The 18,560-nt window shown below is 33.0% G+C and overlaps 1 protein-coding gene across 3 annotated transcripts in view; it reads left to right on the forward strand.

Moving 5' to 3' along the window:
* The window catches only part of LOC109446690 (bile acid receptor), a 55,528-nt gene extending 38,186 nt beyond the window's left edge, over positions 1 to 17,342 (forward strand). For 2 of the 3 annotated variants that reach the window (XM_074319063.1, XM_074319064.1), the window contains exons 3-12: positions 6,780 to 6,891; positions 8,915 to 9,277; positions 10,905 to 11,045; positions 12,389 to 12,528; positions 12,622 to 12,726; positions 12,840 to 12,939; positions 13,472 to 13,594; positions 14,010 to 14,135; positions 14,301 to 14,414; positions 16,285 to 17,342. In XM_074319063.1, coding sequence (XP_074175164.1) covers positions 6,828 to 6,891; positions 8,915 to 9,277; positions 10,905 to 11,045; positions 12,389 to 12,528; positions 12,622 to 12,726; positions 12,840 to 12,939; positions 13,472 to 13,594; positions 14,010 to 14,135; positions 14,301 to 14,414; positions 16,285 to 16,532 — 1,524 coding nt within the window. In that variant the 5' untranslated portion in view covers positions 6,780 to 6,827 and the 3' untranslated portion in view covers positions 16,533 to 17,342. Of the gene's footprint in view, positions 1 to 2,605; positions 2,772 to 6,779; positions 6,892 to 8,914; positions 9,278 to 10,904; positions 11,046 to 12,388; positions 12,529 to 12,621; positions 12,727 to 12,839; positions 12,940 to 13,471; positions 13,595 to 14,009; positions 14,136 to 14,300; positions 14,415 to 16,284 lie in introns of those variants that run through there. The other variant, XM_074319065.1, reaches the window with a different exon arrangement.
* The last annotated feature ends 1,218 nt before the right edge of the window (positions 17,343 to 18,560 follow it).

Below are 18,560 nucleotides of genomic sequence, written 5' to 3' on the forward strand. Positions count from 1 at the left end.
CGGCTGCTGAGCTTCCGGAGGGGCAGCTGGATGGCTCAGTTGGTTAGAGCACAAGCTCTTAACGAGGTTGCTGGTTTGATTCCTGCATCGCATGAACAGCAACTGGACTTGGAACTGAGCAAACAACAAAACAAAATCTTACAACCTTACAACCCAGTTGAGATACCATCCCATTTCTCTGCTCCCTTTCACAGATGAACTTTTAGCCAAATGAATAGAAAATATTTCTAGCTGTTGTGTTTTGCTACCACGTCGCCCATCCACTCTTCAGTCCTCTGTAATCTGGTTTTCCTCTCACATCATTAAAGCTGTCCTTGTCAAGGTCATCATGGCGGGCACTTTTGATTGCCTAAACCTTCCCTATCGACCCTCCCAACTGTACAACAAAGTGGGTTAGATTTGTAACTCTTTAGGTTATTTGTTACTGATAATATAGCAATGTTAATATTTATTTTAAATGGTATGTATCTATATAGGCTAACTGTATTGAGTGACAGTATAAAAAGAATAAACCTCAAGTGATTTCTCCATTTATGATTATTAAAGGCTATCAGTGAACTCTGTGGTTACAAATAGAATGCTCAGGTGACAGTAGCCTATGTAAAACTTTTAAAATATGTTCTGCTTTCCCTATTTTAAAATATTAACATATATTTGCACATATTTTTAAGTACCTTGGAATGAGTAGTATGCTGTCACAGTAAATCAAAGGTATTATTGTAAACCGGGGAAGTACATGTGAAAAATTACAGCTATAAAGTTCTGAATGCATTATTCTTTGTGATTTTAAACAAGGAAGGTGATTGCCAATGAATTGTAATATCTCAGCTATAATCAGGGTGGGATGGAGGGTACGAATGGTCAAGATGATAGGACATAGTGAAAATTTTGAATCAGTGCTCATTTGAATACAGAAACTTATAATTCTGTTTATCAGTAGAGGTTAAACTTGGGAATTATCTAATAGTAAAAGTAGTTTATAAACTGTCCCTGATATTTGTATACTAATAATGAAAGGGCAGAAGTTCTTTTAAAAATGTTTTCTCTTAAGAAACAAATGTTCCTGATAAATATTTAGAACATAAGCATTGCTTTTAAAAAATATCAAGTACTATATGTTTGCTTTACTATTTTTCAATGTAAAGTTGCCAGTAGAGGGTCACTTCTCTTAAGATACAATCTGGAGCCTGGCTTTGGAATATTTTAGAATCAACATAAAAGAATTATAATCCTGTGATTTCTGTTCTTTAGTTCACTGATTAAAATTCATACATACAGGGCTTATTATTTAAAAAAAGTAAACAAAATTCTATGTGACGTGACTTGCAGATTTTACCATAAATTCTGCTCTGTAGTAGATGAGGACCTTTGAAGAATTCAGCACTAATGTAGTGGTTGTGAATTCTGGATGGAGTAGGAACTGGATGTGGACAAAGATCAGGTGCCCCGAAGGTAGAGGTGAGTAGAAGCTGTGCCTTGTTAATTTGACAGTAGAGCTGGGCAGGACTGAGAACAGAGCCTAGAGTCAGATAAAACAAGTGAGTCCCTCACCTTCTCCCTCATCCCCACCCTCCTCCCATCTAGCAACCCTCAGTTTTTTCTCTATATCTGAGACTGTTTTGACATGTGTGTGTGTATATATATATATATATATATATATATATATATATATATATATATATTTATAGGATGTGGAGTACAGCATAAGGAATAGAGTCAGTGGAACTGTAACAGCTATATACAATGTCAGAGGGGTAGTAGGTTAGGGGAGGGTGGTTATCACTTTGTGAGGGGTATAAATGTCTAACTATTACATTGTTTTGTACATGTGAAACTAATAAAACAAACAAACAAAAAAACAAGTGAGTCATCAGGTCAGAGGAGGTGGGACCAGGAGAATAGGAGTTTAGTGGTGGAACATGTTTATAACCTTGCCTCCTTAGAAATGCCGTAAAGGGATAAGACTATGAGCCTGGTATCCAACAGACTTTATGTACGTGACATTAAAAAAAAATTATAATGAAGTTATTTATATATCCTGTTCAGCTGTTTGATTTCCTTTTCTCTTTTTTTTTCCGCTTGGATTTTCATTGAGTTTATCTCTGCTACTGACTAGCTATGACAATTTGGACAAGTAGTTTCTATTTGTATTGCATTTTTCTCTTGGCCAAAAAATGAGAGGGTTGGACTAGGTGACTTGTACACATCTAACATTGTACCAACTATGAATTATTATTGATGTTTCTAATTGTTTTAGCAAATTATTTTTGTTTTTTTGGTAGGTAATGAATGCAAAGTTGAACTATTACAGCGCCTGTATTTGCGGAGTTAAGGAGGGTATTTTTTCTTCCTGTATATATTACTTAGTAGTTTGTAGAGCCCCACTGTTTTGTAACCAAAATGGGAGAATGTCAAATTCAATCAAGAAAACAAAACATTTATTAAGTAAACAATAATGAGCTCTGGGAGAGTGTGACCTGAAGGTCCCAAAGGCCACAAGGCCTGATGATCTGGTTATTATTGATTTATGTCAGCTTGTAACTGCCCTTGTGTTGACCCAAGAGAGGATTGTGTGGGAAGTTTGTCTCTGAGACAGAGCTGAAGCATTGCTCTGCAGTGTCTGGAGCCTAAGCTTATGATGAGTGCCCCTCTCCATCCGTGATAAACCAGGAAAAGGCAGTTTGCTCCAGCTGGAAAGTTAAAATCATTGCTGAATCTGTCTCTATTCATTCTGTGAGGAAAAAGACAATCGCTAGTAATAGCATTTAACTGTGAGTATTTTGTCTTTCCTAAACTAATATGCTGTCTAATTTAAATATGAATGTTAATTTTGTTGGCAAAATTGTTAAAATTATTTACTTTAAACAATTATTAAACATTTTACAGTTTAATAATGTTTTTGAGATTGTTAGTTTCCACTATCATTAATTTAATTTTTGCCAAGTGAATAAGCCAATTGCTGTTACTAAGATAGTCAAGCTATAAAAAGCTTTGAAAATAAGAAACTTACTTAAGTAAATTACACAGTAATTTGGTTCTCTTTTAAAGGCAATTTTGGACTGTAGTTGGACTTGATATTTGATGTAATAAGTCATTTTATAATGATGTTCATTGTTATATGCGTATTTTAAAAACAAAACTTGTTTTTAAATCAAGAACTTATTGATAAAATATATTGTTTTTTTAAACAATAGGTTATACTGTAAATTCAAGGCAACTTGAAGTATATTCTGGTAAAGGTATAGTAGTCAGGGAATTATACTTCCAGTGAAAAGGAATATGGAAATTATTCCAGATTATGGAAATAGACACAAAATATATTTCTACATTTCTGAAGTATATAAAATATTAATTTCATAGTCATGAACTTTTAAACTTATATATTTTCTCTATTTTTCTTAAGCTGTGAAAATTACTTGACATACTATAAATTGAATCGTTTTTCATTTAAAACTGTATACAGAGTTGTATGAGTCCATGTATATGAAATGTCTAGGATAGGCAATCCATAGAAACAGAAAGTTGATTAGTGGTTGCCTGTGATTAGGGGGAGAAGGGAATGGGAAATGACTAATTATGGGCTTGGGATTTCATTTTGGGGTGATGAAAATGCTCTGGAATTAGATGGTGGTGGTAGTTGCACACTGTGGATATTCTAAAAACCGTTGAATTTTACATTTTAAAAGAATAAATTTTATGTTATATAAAGTACATCCCAATAAAGCTGTATAATAAAACTATATGTGAGGACTTCACAGTGTAAAATATTCCCTGTATTCTTTTTCATTAAAATTTATTGAGGTGACAATGGTCAACAAAACTACATAGGTTTCAAGTGTACTGTTCCATAATACACTGTCTATAGTCATATACTGCATTGTGTTCACCCCCTAGAGTCAGTTTGCCTTCCATCACCATATATTTGACCTCCTTTACCCTCTTCCACCATTTCCCTATATTCTATAGTCAAAGGATAGATCCTTATAAAGGAATGAAGAAGCCTTAATTTGTCTTGTTATTCAAATATATTCTTTTCATTTTCCATGGTTCCAATAAGCTCAGAGAATTTTGGCTCAAAGAAGCCCTACCATGAAAAACCGTTTTATAATTATGTATCACATAGCACTATCATTCATTTTTTTAGTAAAGGCTACTTTGAACATTAAAATGTTTTTCTTGTGAAGCAATGAACTTTGCAGTTATATCAATTTTAAGGAAAGCATTATTCATGATTCAAACGACATGTATTGAAAGAGTGAAAATGTAAAAACTAAAATTGTTTAACATATAGATGTAGTTATCAGGAATCAATGTTTTTTTCTGTTAAAGTTCTAGATATATGAAGATTTACTAAGAGCAATTTATGGTTAAGGTAGAGGAGATGCAAATTTGTTTATGCAATTAAGCATGTTTTCAGTAGAACAGCTATTATAATCTGTGAAAAATAGTTTTTTATAAACTTATATTTGCTAAAGGAAAAATATATAGATTTTGTCTATGCTAAATTGATCCTCTTGATAAAAGCTCCTCTCTTAACTAAGTTATTTTTGTTTTCAATAAATATTTACTAGAAAAGATAACAAAACAGAATCATTCCAGGCCCATTGTAACTTTTCTCTTTACTTCAACAGGACAGACAGTTTTTGATTACATACCTCTCTCGATGTTATTAATAATTTACTTAAATATTTTAAAACTAATTTTATGAATATATTTGAAAGTTCTTTATTATGCATACCAAATTATAATACTTCTATTAAACATTTATGTATGAAGAAAAATTTAATTAGTGAAAAATTTTATGGAGAAAATAATGCAACTATTACTATGAGCATATAAAAGAGATAAATATTTCATAATTTAAAAGCTATAGTTTTTTTAAATCAGAGGCTTATTTATGAATATGTTCCATATATACCCTGGAATATAACTAGTCCACAAACTGATAAAAACAGGTCTGCTTTAGAAAATATTTTTAGGCATTTATTTATCAGTATTGGAAAGAATTGGTGTTAAAACATTGTTATTTATGATATGAACCCTATTATAAGATACTTATGTGTGTGTTTGCAAGGATATTGCCAGTTTTCATGTGTTACCTTTGGTTTGTTCTATATTATTTCTCAAATAAACTCTCATTCAGTCAAGGCTATATCTAAGCAGTACCAAACACTTTTTAATTTTCTTCTGCAGATATTTAATATTATCTGAAACCTAATGGGAAATGCAGAATTTTGAAAGGTGAATACCAACTTCAAGTTTTCACATTCATTAGTAATTTTTTAGAATCTAACTGGGACTTAAAAAAGAAGTTTGGAAATAACTAAACAGGACTATTGCTAAAAAGTATCACACAAATTAAACCAATAGCATTCAGAATTCTTTTTGTATTTATAGCCAATTAACCTGTTGTAATTTGGTAAAAAAAAAAAAAGCAGTATATACTGACTGATCCTGTTAATTTTAGTTCTCATTTTTCAAGAAAAACTTCATATTGAAATTGTACTTATTTGGGGGTACTGCTTTTGCTTCATCTGTTCGATCCAATTCTATTTGACTGCTACTATACTGTTAAAGAAGTGCTTCAAGTGCTTTTAAAGGAACCTAGATCCTATGACATGATAAAGGAGAAATTTCAGAGAGATTACTATTTGAATCATCTTCATGGATATAGAAACTTTAGCCATGAACCTACCACACATTTATTTTAGTAATAAACAAAAGATTTTTCAATATAACCTCAGAAGCTACCTTAGAAATTTGTCATGTATATTTTTTGGCATGATTTAAAACTCATTTTCTTCTTTTTTGTTTCTTTTCAAAGGTGAGAACAGTCTTTATCTTCTAACAGAGAGGATAAAGCTGTAAAATATGATGGACTCTACAGGGACCTTTATTTTCTTCTAATAACTTTCAATTCCTTAAACTGTGATTTCCTGTTTAAGTCTATTCAAAGATGCATTGTTTTTGGAGTTCGTTCCTAGGAAATAACAAAAATAGTTTTTCCCATAAGGGATTGTCTTAGATTTTGAATAATTTTTCCTCATAACAGCTTACGATTTTTAGGCTTTACTATTAAAAAAATAAAACACTTTTTCAGTAATCAATAAACTATTTTCATTAGTCAAACAGACCCAAAATTACCATTTTAATAATGTTTGGCGTATCACAGGTCTATGAAAGATAAATACTTACAGAGGACTTAGAAGATTACACAAAAGTGGTATGAAAGCCATTTTTTCCCTACTCTTTTTCTTCAGGAACAAGTATGATTTTCTTCCTAATTTATCTAAATTTAGAACACCGAGATCTTGAATAAAGGTTACAGGAATCAGTTATTAAGTCAAGAACTCTGCTTTTTAATTTATTTAATTTACATAAATTAAATTCTCCCAACAATTTTTATAGGATGGTTTAATTATTCTCTTCTACAAATGAGGAAACTAAGGTTCAGGGAGATTTAATAAATGACCCATAAATAAGTGTGAGAGCAGTGTATGAAGCCTAACTCCAAAACTCGGTACACTTGCAAGTACCACAATGATTATTACCAAGATTTATTAAGTTATTTGTAAAGAGCTAAGCAATAAGAAATTGGCAGAATTAAATAATTTGGTGTATAGAGATGTGAAAAATCAGTATTTTCCCAGTTAATGTATAAATATGTACAAATTCTGTTAAACTATTTATTTTTCAAAAACAGTATGTTACTTTTATAAACTCAAACTGATTTGATAATCATACTTTCAAATAATCCACAAAATTTTTGTTTCGTTCAGGTTCTATTTCAGCATTCATTAATGAAGAAGTGAGAATTGGATCAGAGAATGGCAAATACTTATGTCACTGCATGTGATGGCTACTGCCTTGCTGAGCCAGTGCAGTACTGTGGTAAGTAACAAAAACAATGACAGTATAATAGTCAATAAAATATTACTTAATTTAATTGAAATTTCAAGCATATTGAATGCAAATATTGAATATATTGAATATACTCTGAATTATATTTGCTAAACTGCATATGAACCAGCTTTAATTAAATTTAATTAAAACTTTTCTTTGTGGGAATGATTGTTACAGAGGTGTTTTTTTTTAAAAAAAACAAAACAAACAAATGAACCAAAGACTTTAAATTAGTCCCTACAAGAGAATATAATTAATTTTTAAATCAGTAATATGTAAGCCAAAAGCAAATGTAAAGAAGTAAAAAAATTGTATCCAATTTAAAAAAAACAGAATTAACATGCAAATTGAAGTTATTTGGGGGGCTTAGCAGGAGCTAGTTCACATGAAACTTAGTAAATTTAGATCAGAGAAGCTATTCAATATACTTGAAATTTTAATGTTTATATAAGATTTTTATCTTAGGGAAAGAAGTAGAAAACAAATGCAGGACACAATAGGAATTTTCTCCCAAAAGGCTAAGGTTATAATATAAATTTAATTTAAAATGCAGTTTTTACAGTTTGAAGTCTGATTTCTGTGCCAATGGGACATTAGCCAGTATTCTGCAGTCTTTTGATAATCATCCAAGAAGGACTTGTTTTTACTGATAAATTTTCTTCTTATATTAGGGTGTCATTGGTATTTATTGAACATTTTGCATTAGACTGGATACTCTAAGATTGCAAATGGTTTATGTGAATTAATAAAAATTATACTGTTTACTAATCTGGGTGGTAGACTTTTGAGAGTAAGAGTAAGTCTCATCACCTCGTGATTCAGCACCTCACCACCATGAAAAGCACAAATATTACTAGTTACATACATAGAGCAACTAAGTATTCCTGAGTCCTTTTGGAGCCCATTTTATGCATTTACATTTAGTGATTCTCCTGAAAGCAGAAAGTAAGTTGGTGTTTGGGAGTTTCTGATAATAAAATAATAAATAAAAAATAACAGATATTCATTAAATTAGTATCATTTTGTATTTTATACACGCTTTTGCATACCGTATTTTATTTTCCTAACAGTAATCCTGTAGGTAAATTGATCCTCAGATAATTGCTAGTTGGAATTGCTAGACAACAGAACAAAAAAGAAACCATTAATAGTAATTTAAATCAGGTCTACGAATGGCAAAGAAGAGTGTTAAGGTATATTAAATGGGGAGTTCAAACATTGTTTTTTGCTTGAAATAACCAGTGTTAAAGAACAAAAATTCAATAGAGCAAATGGAGTGATCCATGAATATGGCACCATTCCAGTTAGCAAGTAGAGAGGTGCTCTGAGAAGCTGTACAATATGGAAAGCTTTGATAGGCAGAAACTAGGTGGAACAAGAAAGTTATTAGCAAAAGAAAAGAAAGAACTGTCCCTTAGGGAAAGGTGGGGTCTTATCAGGCAGATTGCCTCAGCTTCCTTTGGGGAGGTAGGACTGAGAGGGCCCATGTGACAGATTACCTCGTTGGTACTGACCAGAATATTCCAGACTGACTGATTTAAAATTACATTCCTAAAGACAGCTGAAGCTGCATGTAGGTCAGGTATTAAATCTGGGTTTGGTGTCATGGGCTTTAGCACAGGTGACTCCATTTTGGGCTTGTGGTTTTCCTTTTTAACACCAGGTAACTTGTAAAACGATATTTTAGTTTCATTTTTTTGGGGGGAGGTGAGATAATTTATTAATTCATCTCTTTACTGACCTGATTGCACTGAAAACAGCTGTATCCACAACAAGGGAAATGCAGAAGGTGGGGAAAACTGTCTTTCATTCCAAACTGGGAAATATTCATTTCTCCCTAAGGAGGGAGACTGGACTGGTATGAAAGCTTACGGTCTGTCCCTCATGCTGAACAGCGAGTCCTGGGAATGTAGTGCATATGTTGAACTAAAACTGTTGAGCATAAAAATTTTTGAAATTTGGAAACAATATGAAACTGACTTTTTACCATTTTTTATATTAAAAAAACTAGATATTTTGCCAGAACAAATCAATCATCAGCTGCACGACACTGATTTTCAAGAATCACCTTATAGCCAGTATTCTACTGTCCAGTTTCCTGCAGCTCTACAGTCCCCATCTTTACAAAGTCATTTCAACACTTATAGTTTGGATCCACAGTTCAGTGGTGGAGAGTGTCGACTCGCTTCCTATGAATTAAATAAATCCACTAATGTGGTTGCCCACGATGCTGACGATGGATACCATGGGATAAAAAGGTCCAGACTAACTATTTCTTCCATGAGAATTAAGGGACAGGAAGAATTCTGTGTAGTTTGTGGCGATAAAGCATCAGGATATCATTATAACGCGCTTACTTGTGAAGGTTGCAAAGGTAAGGATCAAGTTAAAACAAAATTGAAATCCAAATGTGCACTGAAGAGTTATGAAATTTGAGGCATGTATGAGTACTCTTATTTTTTACAATGTGAAACATAAAAGCAGGGAAAACCATTGGTACGTTTAAAGGTGATCAATCTGTGGGATCAAAGACATGAAAATGGAATGTAATAAAGTTTTGTTTCAGTTTTCGATGAAGACTTTTACATTTAAATATAAAATTCAATAATTTATATGGCAGAAGTTTTCCATGTTCCTGGATGAATTTGATGTTGGAATAGAAAATGACTTCTAAAAAGATCTGAATGTTAACTATTACATCTCATGTGGTTGATATAATTCATGCATTAGGAGGAAATTTAAATTAAATGACTTCTAAGATTCTAAGTCTATTTTTTTTTTTTTTTTGAATATATTTCAAAACAAATGAGAGGTCTGCAACTGGAGATCAGCATTGACAATGGCATTTTCAGAGTGAAATCATCCTTGACCTTTTGAGCTTTTGAAACACTTCTGCATTGCCTTTATTCACAAATGCAATGTTGGGAGAGAACTTGGAAATGATTAAGCCAATATAGCACTAGGTAAACATATGTGTTGGAAGTTTAGGTGAAGTTTTACTGGCAGAATCTCAACTCAATCACCCCACCAAGAAAAGCCAAATGAAGACCAGGGGAAATGAAGTATCAGCTTTATGAATAGAATAGCTGGGCCAGTATTTGCCTAGTCTCAAAATGTGGGGCCTTGTTGTTAAAATCAGGTTGAAGGAGGAGGCGTAGTTCTGGAAACCTAAGCTGAGCTTTCTACTCTGTTGAATCTAAGTCATGAAACTCCCATTCTCAAATGTATCTACAGGAAAGGAACCCATGTCAGGCCTCTAAGAGGGGAGAGCATTGACTAAGCTTATCAACCTCACTGCTTGGAATGAGATAAGAGGAAGACAGCAGGAAATATTGCATAGGGATGGAAAACGAAAGAGGAAATGGGAAGAGGGACTGCTATGCATGGATTTAGGAAGTGAAAGAGAAAACATAGAACCCCCATCCCTCCTGTATACACAAACATACACACAAAACACGGCCCATTAACATTTCAGACCAAATAAACGAGCAATACTTTCTCAACTGAGGACGTGCTGATAAAGGCAGAAAGACAGAAGAGTAAGTTTGGAAGAATATCTATTCCTTTATGGGTTGACGTACAAATGTGAGAAGAGAAAAAGAAAGGTTTTCCTTATAGTTTTATTTTATTCTTTCAAGGGAACCTTGAGAAATGCTTCATGCAATCTTGATATCTTGCCCAACATAGTTTTAAATATGCTTTTAGGTTACATATTATAACCATAGTAAAATAGAGTTGTCTTAATGTGATGGAGCTATTTAGTTTAATTTCCAGATGTGATTATTGAAAGGCACAATCTTGAAGCAGAATATATCAGACAGGAGAGGTTTAAATAATTATCCAGAAAAAAATGTGTATTAAATCAAATCTTTTTATTGAGGGGAAAACATTGAAAACATTTAGTTAACTTGATTACTTAACTCTACTTGAAGTTATATATTAATAAAGACAAGTAACTAAGAAATACCTAATAGTAAAATTTAAAAAATTTTTGTTATTAGGGTTTTTTCGACGTAGCATCACCAAAAATGCAGTATATAGTTGCAAGAATGGTGGTCACTGTGAAATGGACATGTACATGCGTAGAAAATGTCAAGAGTGCAGACTGAAAAAGTGTAAGGCAGTAGGAATGCTGGCAGAATGTAAGTGGCATTGTGTGTTTTTTTTTGTTGTTTTTTTGAGGGAGATTTCAGTTTTTCTTACCTTACTGAGAACTTAATACAGTCTTCAAGTTGTCATTTTGAAGTCATATTTGTCTGCTATTTCTATAGCAACTTCTAAGTTAGGATAGTCAGTTACCAATGTAGGTAATTATTTCCATAATCGTATTTTCTTTTTAATTGGAAATCCTTGTATTTTCATATAAGAGCAGAATTTTAAATAAGTAGTTCCCCCTCTTCGGTCTCATATCTATCTTTAGAAGCCTACATGATACCTGGTATGTAGAGCCCACTAATGACAACACGTAGATGTCAAAACCCAACTCAACAGGCAGAAGAGTACCTAAGTTTTTTGAGTTCCTTCTATGTTCACTGTGTTTTTAGCTTAATAAATTACATGATATCATTTGATCCTCACAGTAGTAGTACTAAAATTTTGGCATTATTTCCTCAATTCCTCCTATTCCCCAGGTCTCAAAATCTCACGGTAAGTTTAAACTTCATTTTTCTTTAGTAGAGTATTAGTAATGTTTTCTTTTCGTGCTAACCTAGCCTTATACAAACTCGTATTCTTTTACACTTGTATTATTAGTTCCATGGCCATTTCTCCATTGTTTATTTTTAGTTCAATATGCCTTCAACTGCTATAATAATAATCTTCCATTTTTATTAAGTTATACACTTATTCAATAAACACCAATGCAATATTCTGTTTATACTACACTTCTTATAATCAAACTCTAGTCAAAGTTCTTCACCAAATGGATTCCTATTATTTAAAATTCCCCAGTTGGAGTAGATGTTAAGGTTATCCTGTTCAACCAGACTGAATCCTTTACTCTATTCCTGTCTTAGTCTACTAGGGCTGCTATAACAAAATACCATTGTCTTGTCTTGAAAAGAAAAAATTGACATAGCTCATTTCAAAAAAAAAATCACAAGATAGTCTCTTGGCTAACCAAGAATAAAAACCCATAGATGAAATAGTTCAACTGCTGTACCAATTGACATTCTATGTTGCTTCCAAGATAAAATTAATGTGGAAATTTCTCTTACATAAAAATGTCTAAATTTATAACTTGGAGATGCAAAATTAATATTTAATTTATGTATAGGATGACTATGTACTTTTAAGTAGACAGGTGTTGTGCAACGAAAAGGAGCAAGTAATGTAGTTTATTTAATTGCTGTGTACATGCTGGCCAAAAAATGTTCTTTGTAAAAAGACAAGTCTATGATCATATAAGCATAAGACAATTTTCACCAATTCAATCATGTTCTTTGCTGTACCCAAAACACTTTATATGGGTTTTGTAATATCACAGGTTTGCTCACAGAAATCCAATGCAAATCAAAGAGACTTCGAAAGAACTTGAAGCAGAACAGTTTTCACTCTAACATCAAAGTGGAAGAGGAAGGAGTAGATAACAAGCTTGTATCATCCACCACTAGATCTGGAAAAGTGGTAAGACTCTTTTTATGAGGTTTTTGTTTCCTTAATTATGATCTCTTGTTTAATAAGTATGCATTATAGTTTTCCTCCTATGTTTTCTTATAGATTCAGGAGAGCCTGGAACTGACTCAAGAGGAACATCAGCTCATTAATAGCATTGTGGCTGCTCATCAAAAATATAAAACTCAATTAGAGGAAACAAAGACATTTGTATGTGTACATTACTGGCAAGAAATAATTGATAATTATGTTAGAAAATAAGAGCATAAACATTTGAAAGAAAGTAAAATTTTTATTAGTCTTATTTCTTTTTTGTTGGTTAGCTGCAGGACTATGCAAATCCTGAACTGAGCTTTTTGCGACTCTCAGAGATAGTAGTTCTACATATACAGGGGTTAATGGATTTTACCAAGGGACTCCCAGGTAATCACTTTACTTTTGGAAAAAAAGTAACACTTAATTTTCAAAAAGTTTGTTGTTTTAAAGGAAGGGGACATTTTAGGAAAATCAGAATCTCTATTTTACCACCTAAACTGCTTCTAAATGCAAAAACATGTTTATTTTGTCTGCTTTCATCAATCAGGTGGGTAAAAATAGAAATAGTTGAAAATATTATTCAAGTGACTTCAAATACTTAGACTTAAGACAATCAATATAATTGGTTGTATGTTTTATTTTATTTTTACTTTTGGAAAATAAATTGCTTTTGTTTTTTAGATAAAACATGAAACAAACAAAATTCCCTATACATTACCAAAAAATCAAGCCACTGCTGCCTGAAACTTAGCTATTTATTTATATTTACATGTACAGATAACTCACTATAGAAATAAATTCTTCAAAGCTAAGCTATGTTTAACTTGCTCTCGCCATAGGAAAGTATTATTATCCAGTTCTGATGAAAGTGCCCCAAAATATTGCCATGTGGAATCAATTATGTGATCTTTTCTTAAAGGATTTGAAAATTTGACCAATGAGGATCAGACTGCATTATGGACGGGATCAAGAACTGAAGTGATGTTCCTTCATGGGGCCCAACTTTACAATCAGAACAAATGTCTTTCATCAGCTTCTGAAAGTAAAAAAGGCCAACTAACTCAGTCTTAATGTTCATAAGTACTATTACATTTAGAAAAAATTATATAACATTGAGCTATTTTTTCTTATTATATTTTAATTTTACTAGTTAGTGACGGAATAAATACATTACAATAACTGTTTACAGTTTTCCAATTCATTCACCTAGCTTTTGCTTTCCTTTTAAAGAAAGCCATTCTTTAATATATAGCATCATGGAAAACAGATTTTTGGAGGGTCTACACCCTTTATATAAAATATGAACTACTAATCTAGCTTCATGTTTTGGTAATAAAAATTATAAAGCTACCTTTCATTGGAAATATTTCCTGGTTAACAGAGATTAGAAAGATTAAATTTACTATCTGTGTAAGGATTTTAAAAAAATCAGAATTTATATTTTTCCCTCTTACTAGGTACTACTATGAGAATATTAAATCATTCATATCATTCACTGACTTGTCACAATCAAAGTGGTAATGGACGTGTTATTTATTCTATGGAAACATTTGGCAATGGAGACTGTCCTACTATGCTGACTGGTAATGTATTAATAACATCCAATACAAAACATTAATTAGATGGAAAAAATTGGTTAGATATAATGTTTCATCTTCTTATACTTCTTTGAGAAAGAACTGATAATGGCAATACATTTGTTTCTGCACTACGTTCTGATAAAAACACATTTGATATTAATTTTTTAGGTATTTCTGAAGAATTTATTAGCACACTGCTTTACTTCTACAGAAGAATGAGTGAGCTTAATATTACCGACACTGAATATGCTGTGCTTGCAGCAACAACTGTGTTTTTTTCAGGTAAAAACCATTCAGTAGTAAAAATATGGATTAAGTTTGGCAATGACATCATGAAGTTTGTGGTCATTATATTATTTGTTGATGCCAAATGTACCAATTTTGTTCCATCAAAATTGCCTTCTCTTTAAGAACATTCCCGTCAGCTTACAAACATGCTGTAATTTCTTGCCTCTTAAAAAAAGGCCTTCTTGACCTCATCTCTCTCTTCCAGCTTATTCTCCCATTTCTTTGTTCTACAGTACAGAAAAATAAAATTTCGTTTTAGAGTTGTCTACACTCCTGCCGTCATTTCTATTTCTCTCTTCCCATTCACGCCTGAACCCAATACTTCAGATTTTGTCCTCTCCTTTCCATTCTGTTTGTCAAAATATTCAGTAATTTCGCATTGTGATTCCAGTGGTCAATCTTAGTCCTCACCTTACTTGACCAATCAGCTACATTTGACAGAGCCAATCACTCCCTCTCTCTTAGAACACTTCATCACTTGGCTTCAGTTGATCAGGACCTCCTAGTCATGCTCCCCGCTCCCCTTGATTTCCCGGGCATCACACTCTCTTGATTTTACCTGCTCTATCTCCTTTGTTAATTCCTCCTCAACTCCCACACTGATAAATGTTAGAGTGCCCTAGGGCTCAGTTCTCTTTTCTTCTAAACTCACTTCCTTTGAAACTTCATCCTATCTCATGTATCTAAATGCCACCTACATGCTGATAACTCCCAAATTTATATACCAACCTGGACTCCTCCCCTAAACTCCATTGAATAGCCTATTTAAGATTTCAGCTTGGTTGTCTAGTAGGCATATCAAATTTAATGTGTCCAAAGAAAGGTAAACTGATCTCTGATCGTCCTATATTCTTTCTCAACTCTACTAAACGGCAAGTTCATCCTTTAAATTGCTTAAGCCAAAATTCTTGAAGTCACCCTTTAACTTCTTTTTCTTATATCCATATCAAATAAGCAACCAATCCTGTTGGCTCAAGCCTCAAATATATCAAGAACTCAACCACTTTTTACTGTCTCTGTCCCTACTACCCTAAAGAGAACTCCTACCTAACTCGCTTTCCTGTTTCTACCTTTGCATCCCTAGGTTCTATTTGCTATACAGTAGCCAGTGATTCTTTGAAAACATAAGCCAGATCTTGTCATTCTTCTGCTCTTAACCCTTCGATGGCCTCCTGTCTTACACAGATTAAAGCCAAAGTTCTTTCCATCATTGCCTACTACTATCCCTTTTGCTTATACCACCACAGCCACACTGCTTTAGATGCATATGGTTCCTTGAAAATTTCAAGCAGGCTCCTGTCACAGGTTCTACTGTACTCGACAAATCTTCTACTTGGAGAGCACTTTTCCTAGATACTAGCTACATGGCTCCCTCCTTTACCATTGTAGATCTCTGCTAAATATCATTTATTTTTGATCACCCTTTTAAAAATAGCTACTGACCCTCCACCCCAAATTCTTATTCCCTTCCCCATTTATTTTTCTCTGTAACACTTATCACTGTCATATTTTTACTTAAAAAAATGTGTGTATGTCTCTTGCCTCCCCTACTCCCCCCAGACCCAGAATATAAATTCAATGAGGGCAGGAAATTTTGTCTATTATGCGCTCTGCTGTATCTCTCCAGCATAATGAGTAGACGAATGAATGCTGCCTAATCAAGAACTACTCTTCATAGAGTATTATGAAGATAAAATAAGATAATGCATAGATGCAAGTTACTTAGCATAATATCTGGCATATATTAATGATTCAGTAAATAGCTGCTATTTGTATTATTTAAAAACTGTATTATTTTAAATTAATTCATTATGTTCTACCATTTTCCAGTATTCATTAAAATATATATGATAATGTTTTTCAGATCGTCCAAGCCTTAAAAATAAGCAACATGTGGAAAATTTACAAGAACCAATCTTACAAATTTTGTACAAATATTCAAAAATTTATCACCCAGAAGACCTACAGCATTTTGCTCGTCTCATAGGGAGGCTTACAGAACTGAGGACACTGAGTCACAACCATGCAGAAATCCTTAGCATTTGGAAAACAAAGGATCCCAAATTGGCTAGTTTGCTCTCTGAGAAATGGTATTTGTATTCACATTGCTGAAATTTTAGAATGTTGTGGTTTGTCTTAAAAGTCCTAAATCTAGATTGTTTACTCTACTATTATAGGATGACTGATTTGAAAAACATGAGTAGCATTGCTATGTTACCAATATATCACCATAAAATGGACATCATCAGGGCTCATCAAATTTTATGGCATATAAGAGCATCACTTGAGGGACATCTAAGATTCTTACCAAGATTCTACTCAAAAGAAGCAATGATTGTTGTCACTGCATGGTTCCTTCCAAAGGGAATAATGCTAAATGGAGTTCTTACCTGAAGAAACTCTTCTTATTTCATTTAGTAGAAAATTGAATGAAAATATATAGATTTATTATAGACATGAGACAGGCTATCTAGCGAAGACAATGTAATTTGAATAAAGGCAGTTCGTGAATCTCATTAATTAAGGCCAGATTGATGGATAAGGAACTAATATTTTTAAACCTATTTCTTAGTTATAGAATTTTATGAATTATTAAAGAGAAACAAAGCTTTGCTCAGTCTTACCTTTTCTTAATATCTTTAAATAAAGGTCTTAAAATCTCTCCACAAATATTTTTGTCCTTATAAGGATAGGATGGTTATATATTAAAAATAAATTTCATGTGAAATACATGAAAGTGAGAAATTCTATGGTGGCATTATTGTTTCGAAAGACTTGGCGCAAAGTAAATAAAATATTGTGAATTAAGTTAATTTAATGCCAGGAGTAGCATTTTGGTTTTCAATAAAGAAAAAAAAAGACCATAATTGATTTTTTTTACTGTTGCAAAGAAAACAAAAATTGGAATATTGAATTTATACCCTCAACTTAAAAATATCTTAATTAAATGTATCAATTATTGCCCCCAGTGGGTATCTTGTGCATATTCTTGGTATCATTTCTTGTAGGGAGTATTTTATCTTTTTTAGGGTACCTAGACTCAGTTTTCTTAAAATGTAAAATGAAAGTGTTACACTGGATCATCCTTTCCAGATCAAAAATTTTGTAATTTTAACAGAAACTAGTATTTCTGATAGATTAGATGTTTAAAAAACAAAATGGGTTATTGAAAAAGATTACTCAAGTACTTTACAAAAGCATCAATTATAGTACATGGAGAAAGTTATAAAACACAGTCAGTATGTTCAAATATTATCTTATTGCTCAAATAGGTACTTAGCACAATGTTTATGGTATCTAGTCTCCCGAGCCTGAAACCAGGCAGTCATCTTAAATTTTTTTCTCTTTTGCTACTCACTATGAAGAAGCCATCAAATCCATTAACTTTACTTCCTAAATATCTTTTATATTTGACACCTTTTCTTTATCTCCACTGCCACTGTCATAGCTTAGGTCCTTATACCTTACCCAGGCTACTAAAACTCTTCCCAACTCCAGTCTCAAGCTTACACCATTTTCATACTACAACTTTCATTCTGCACGTGATCATGCCTCTCTTTCTGCTCAAAATTCTTCAAGATTCCCATCCATAAAGGGTAAAACCCAAAAGCTTTGGCAAAGTCTTCATACCTGCTTTCTTAAATCTCTAGTACTCATCCCTTGCCACTTTCCCACTTTGTCCTCACAACCATCCCTGCACTTCTTGGACCCCCTTCACTCTTGTTGGCATCTCTCTCACAATTCCAGAGCCTTTGCCTGCCTTCCCTCTGCCAGGAATACTCTTTCCCCCACTCACGATCTAGCCAACTCTCTCTCTCTTCACCCATTTAGTCTCAGCTGAAGCAGTAGCACCAGAAGCTGAAGCCTCTCCTGACCCCCTAAGCCACTGGGAGGGCCACTTTCCCTATGTCCTACTGACTCTTCTCTTTAAAAAAACTACCACTTTTAAATGATTGCACCTGGCTATGACTGTTTGTTTGCACATGTTTCCTCCTGAAGACTGTGAGCTCTTGGAGGAGCTTTTGGAGGACAGAAATGGATTTTCCACTCTCAGCTCCAATCTATCATAGCATCTGAGGGTTTTCCTTGGATTCTTTGGCAACCACAGAAACTTAAACAACGTCAACACGAAGGATCAAC

The sequence above is a fragment of the Rhinolophus sinicus genome, linkage group LG14 (assembly GCF_036562045.2).
Source record: "Rhinolophus sinicus isolate RSC01 linkage group LG14, ASM3656204v1, whole genome shotgun sequence".
NCBI lineage: Eukaryota > Metazoa > Chordata > Mammalia > Chiroptera > Rhinolophidae > Rhinolophus > Rhinolophus sinicus.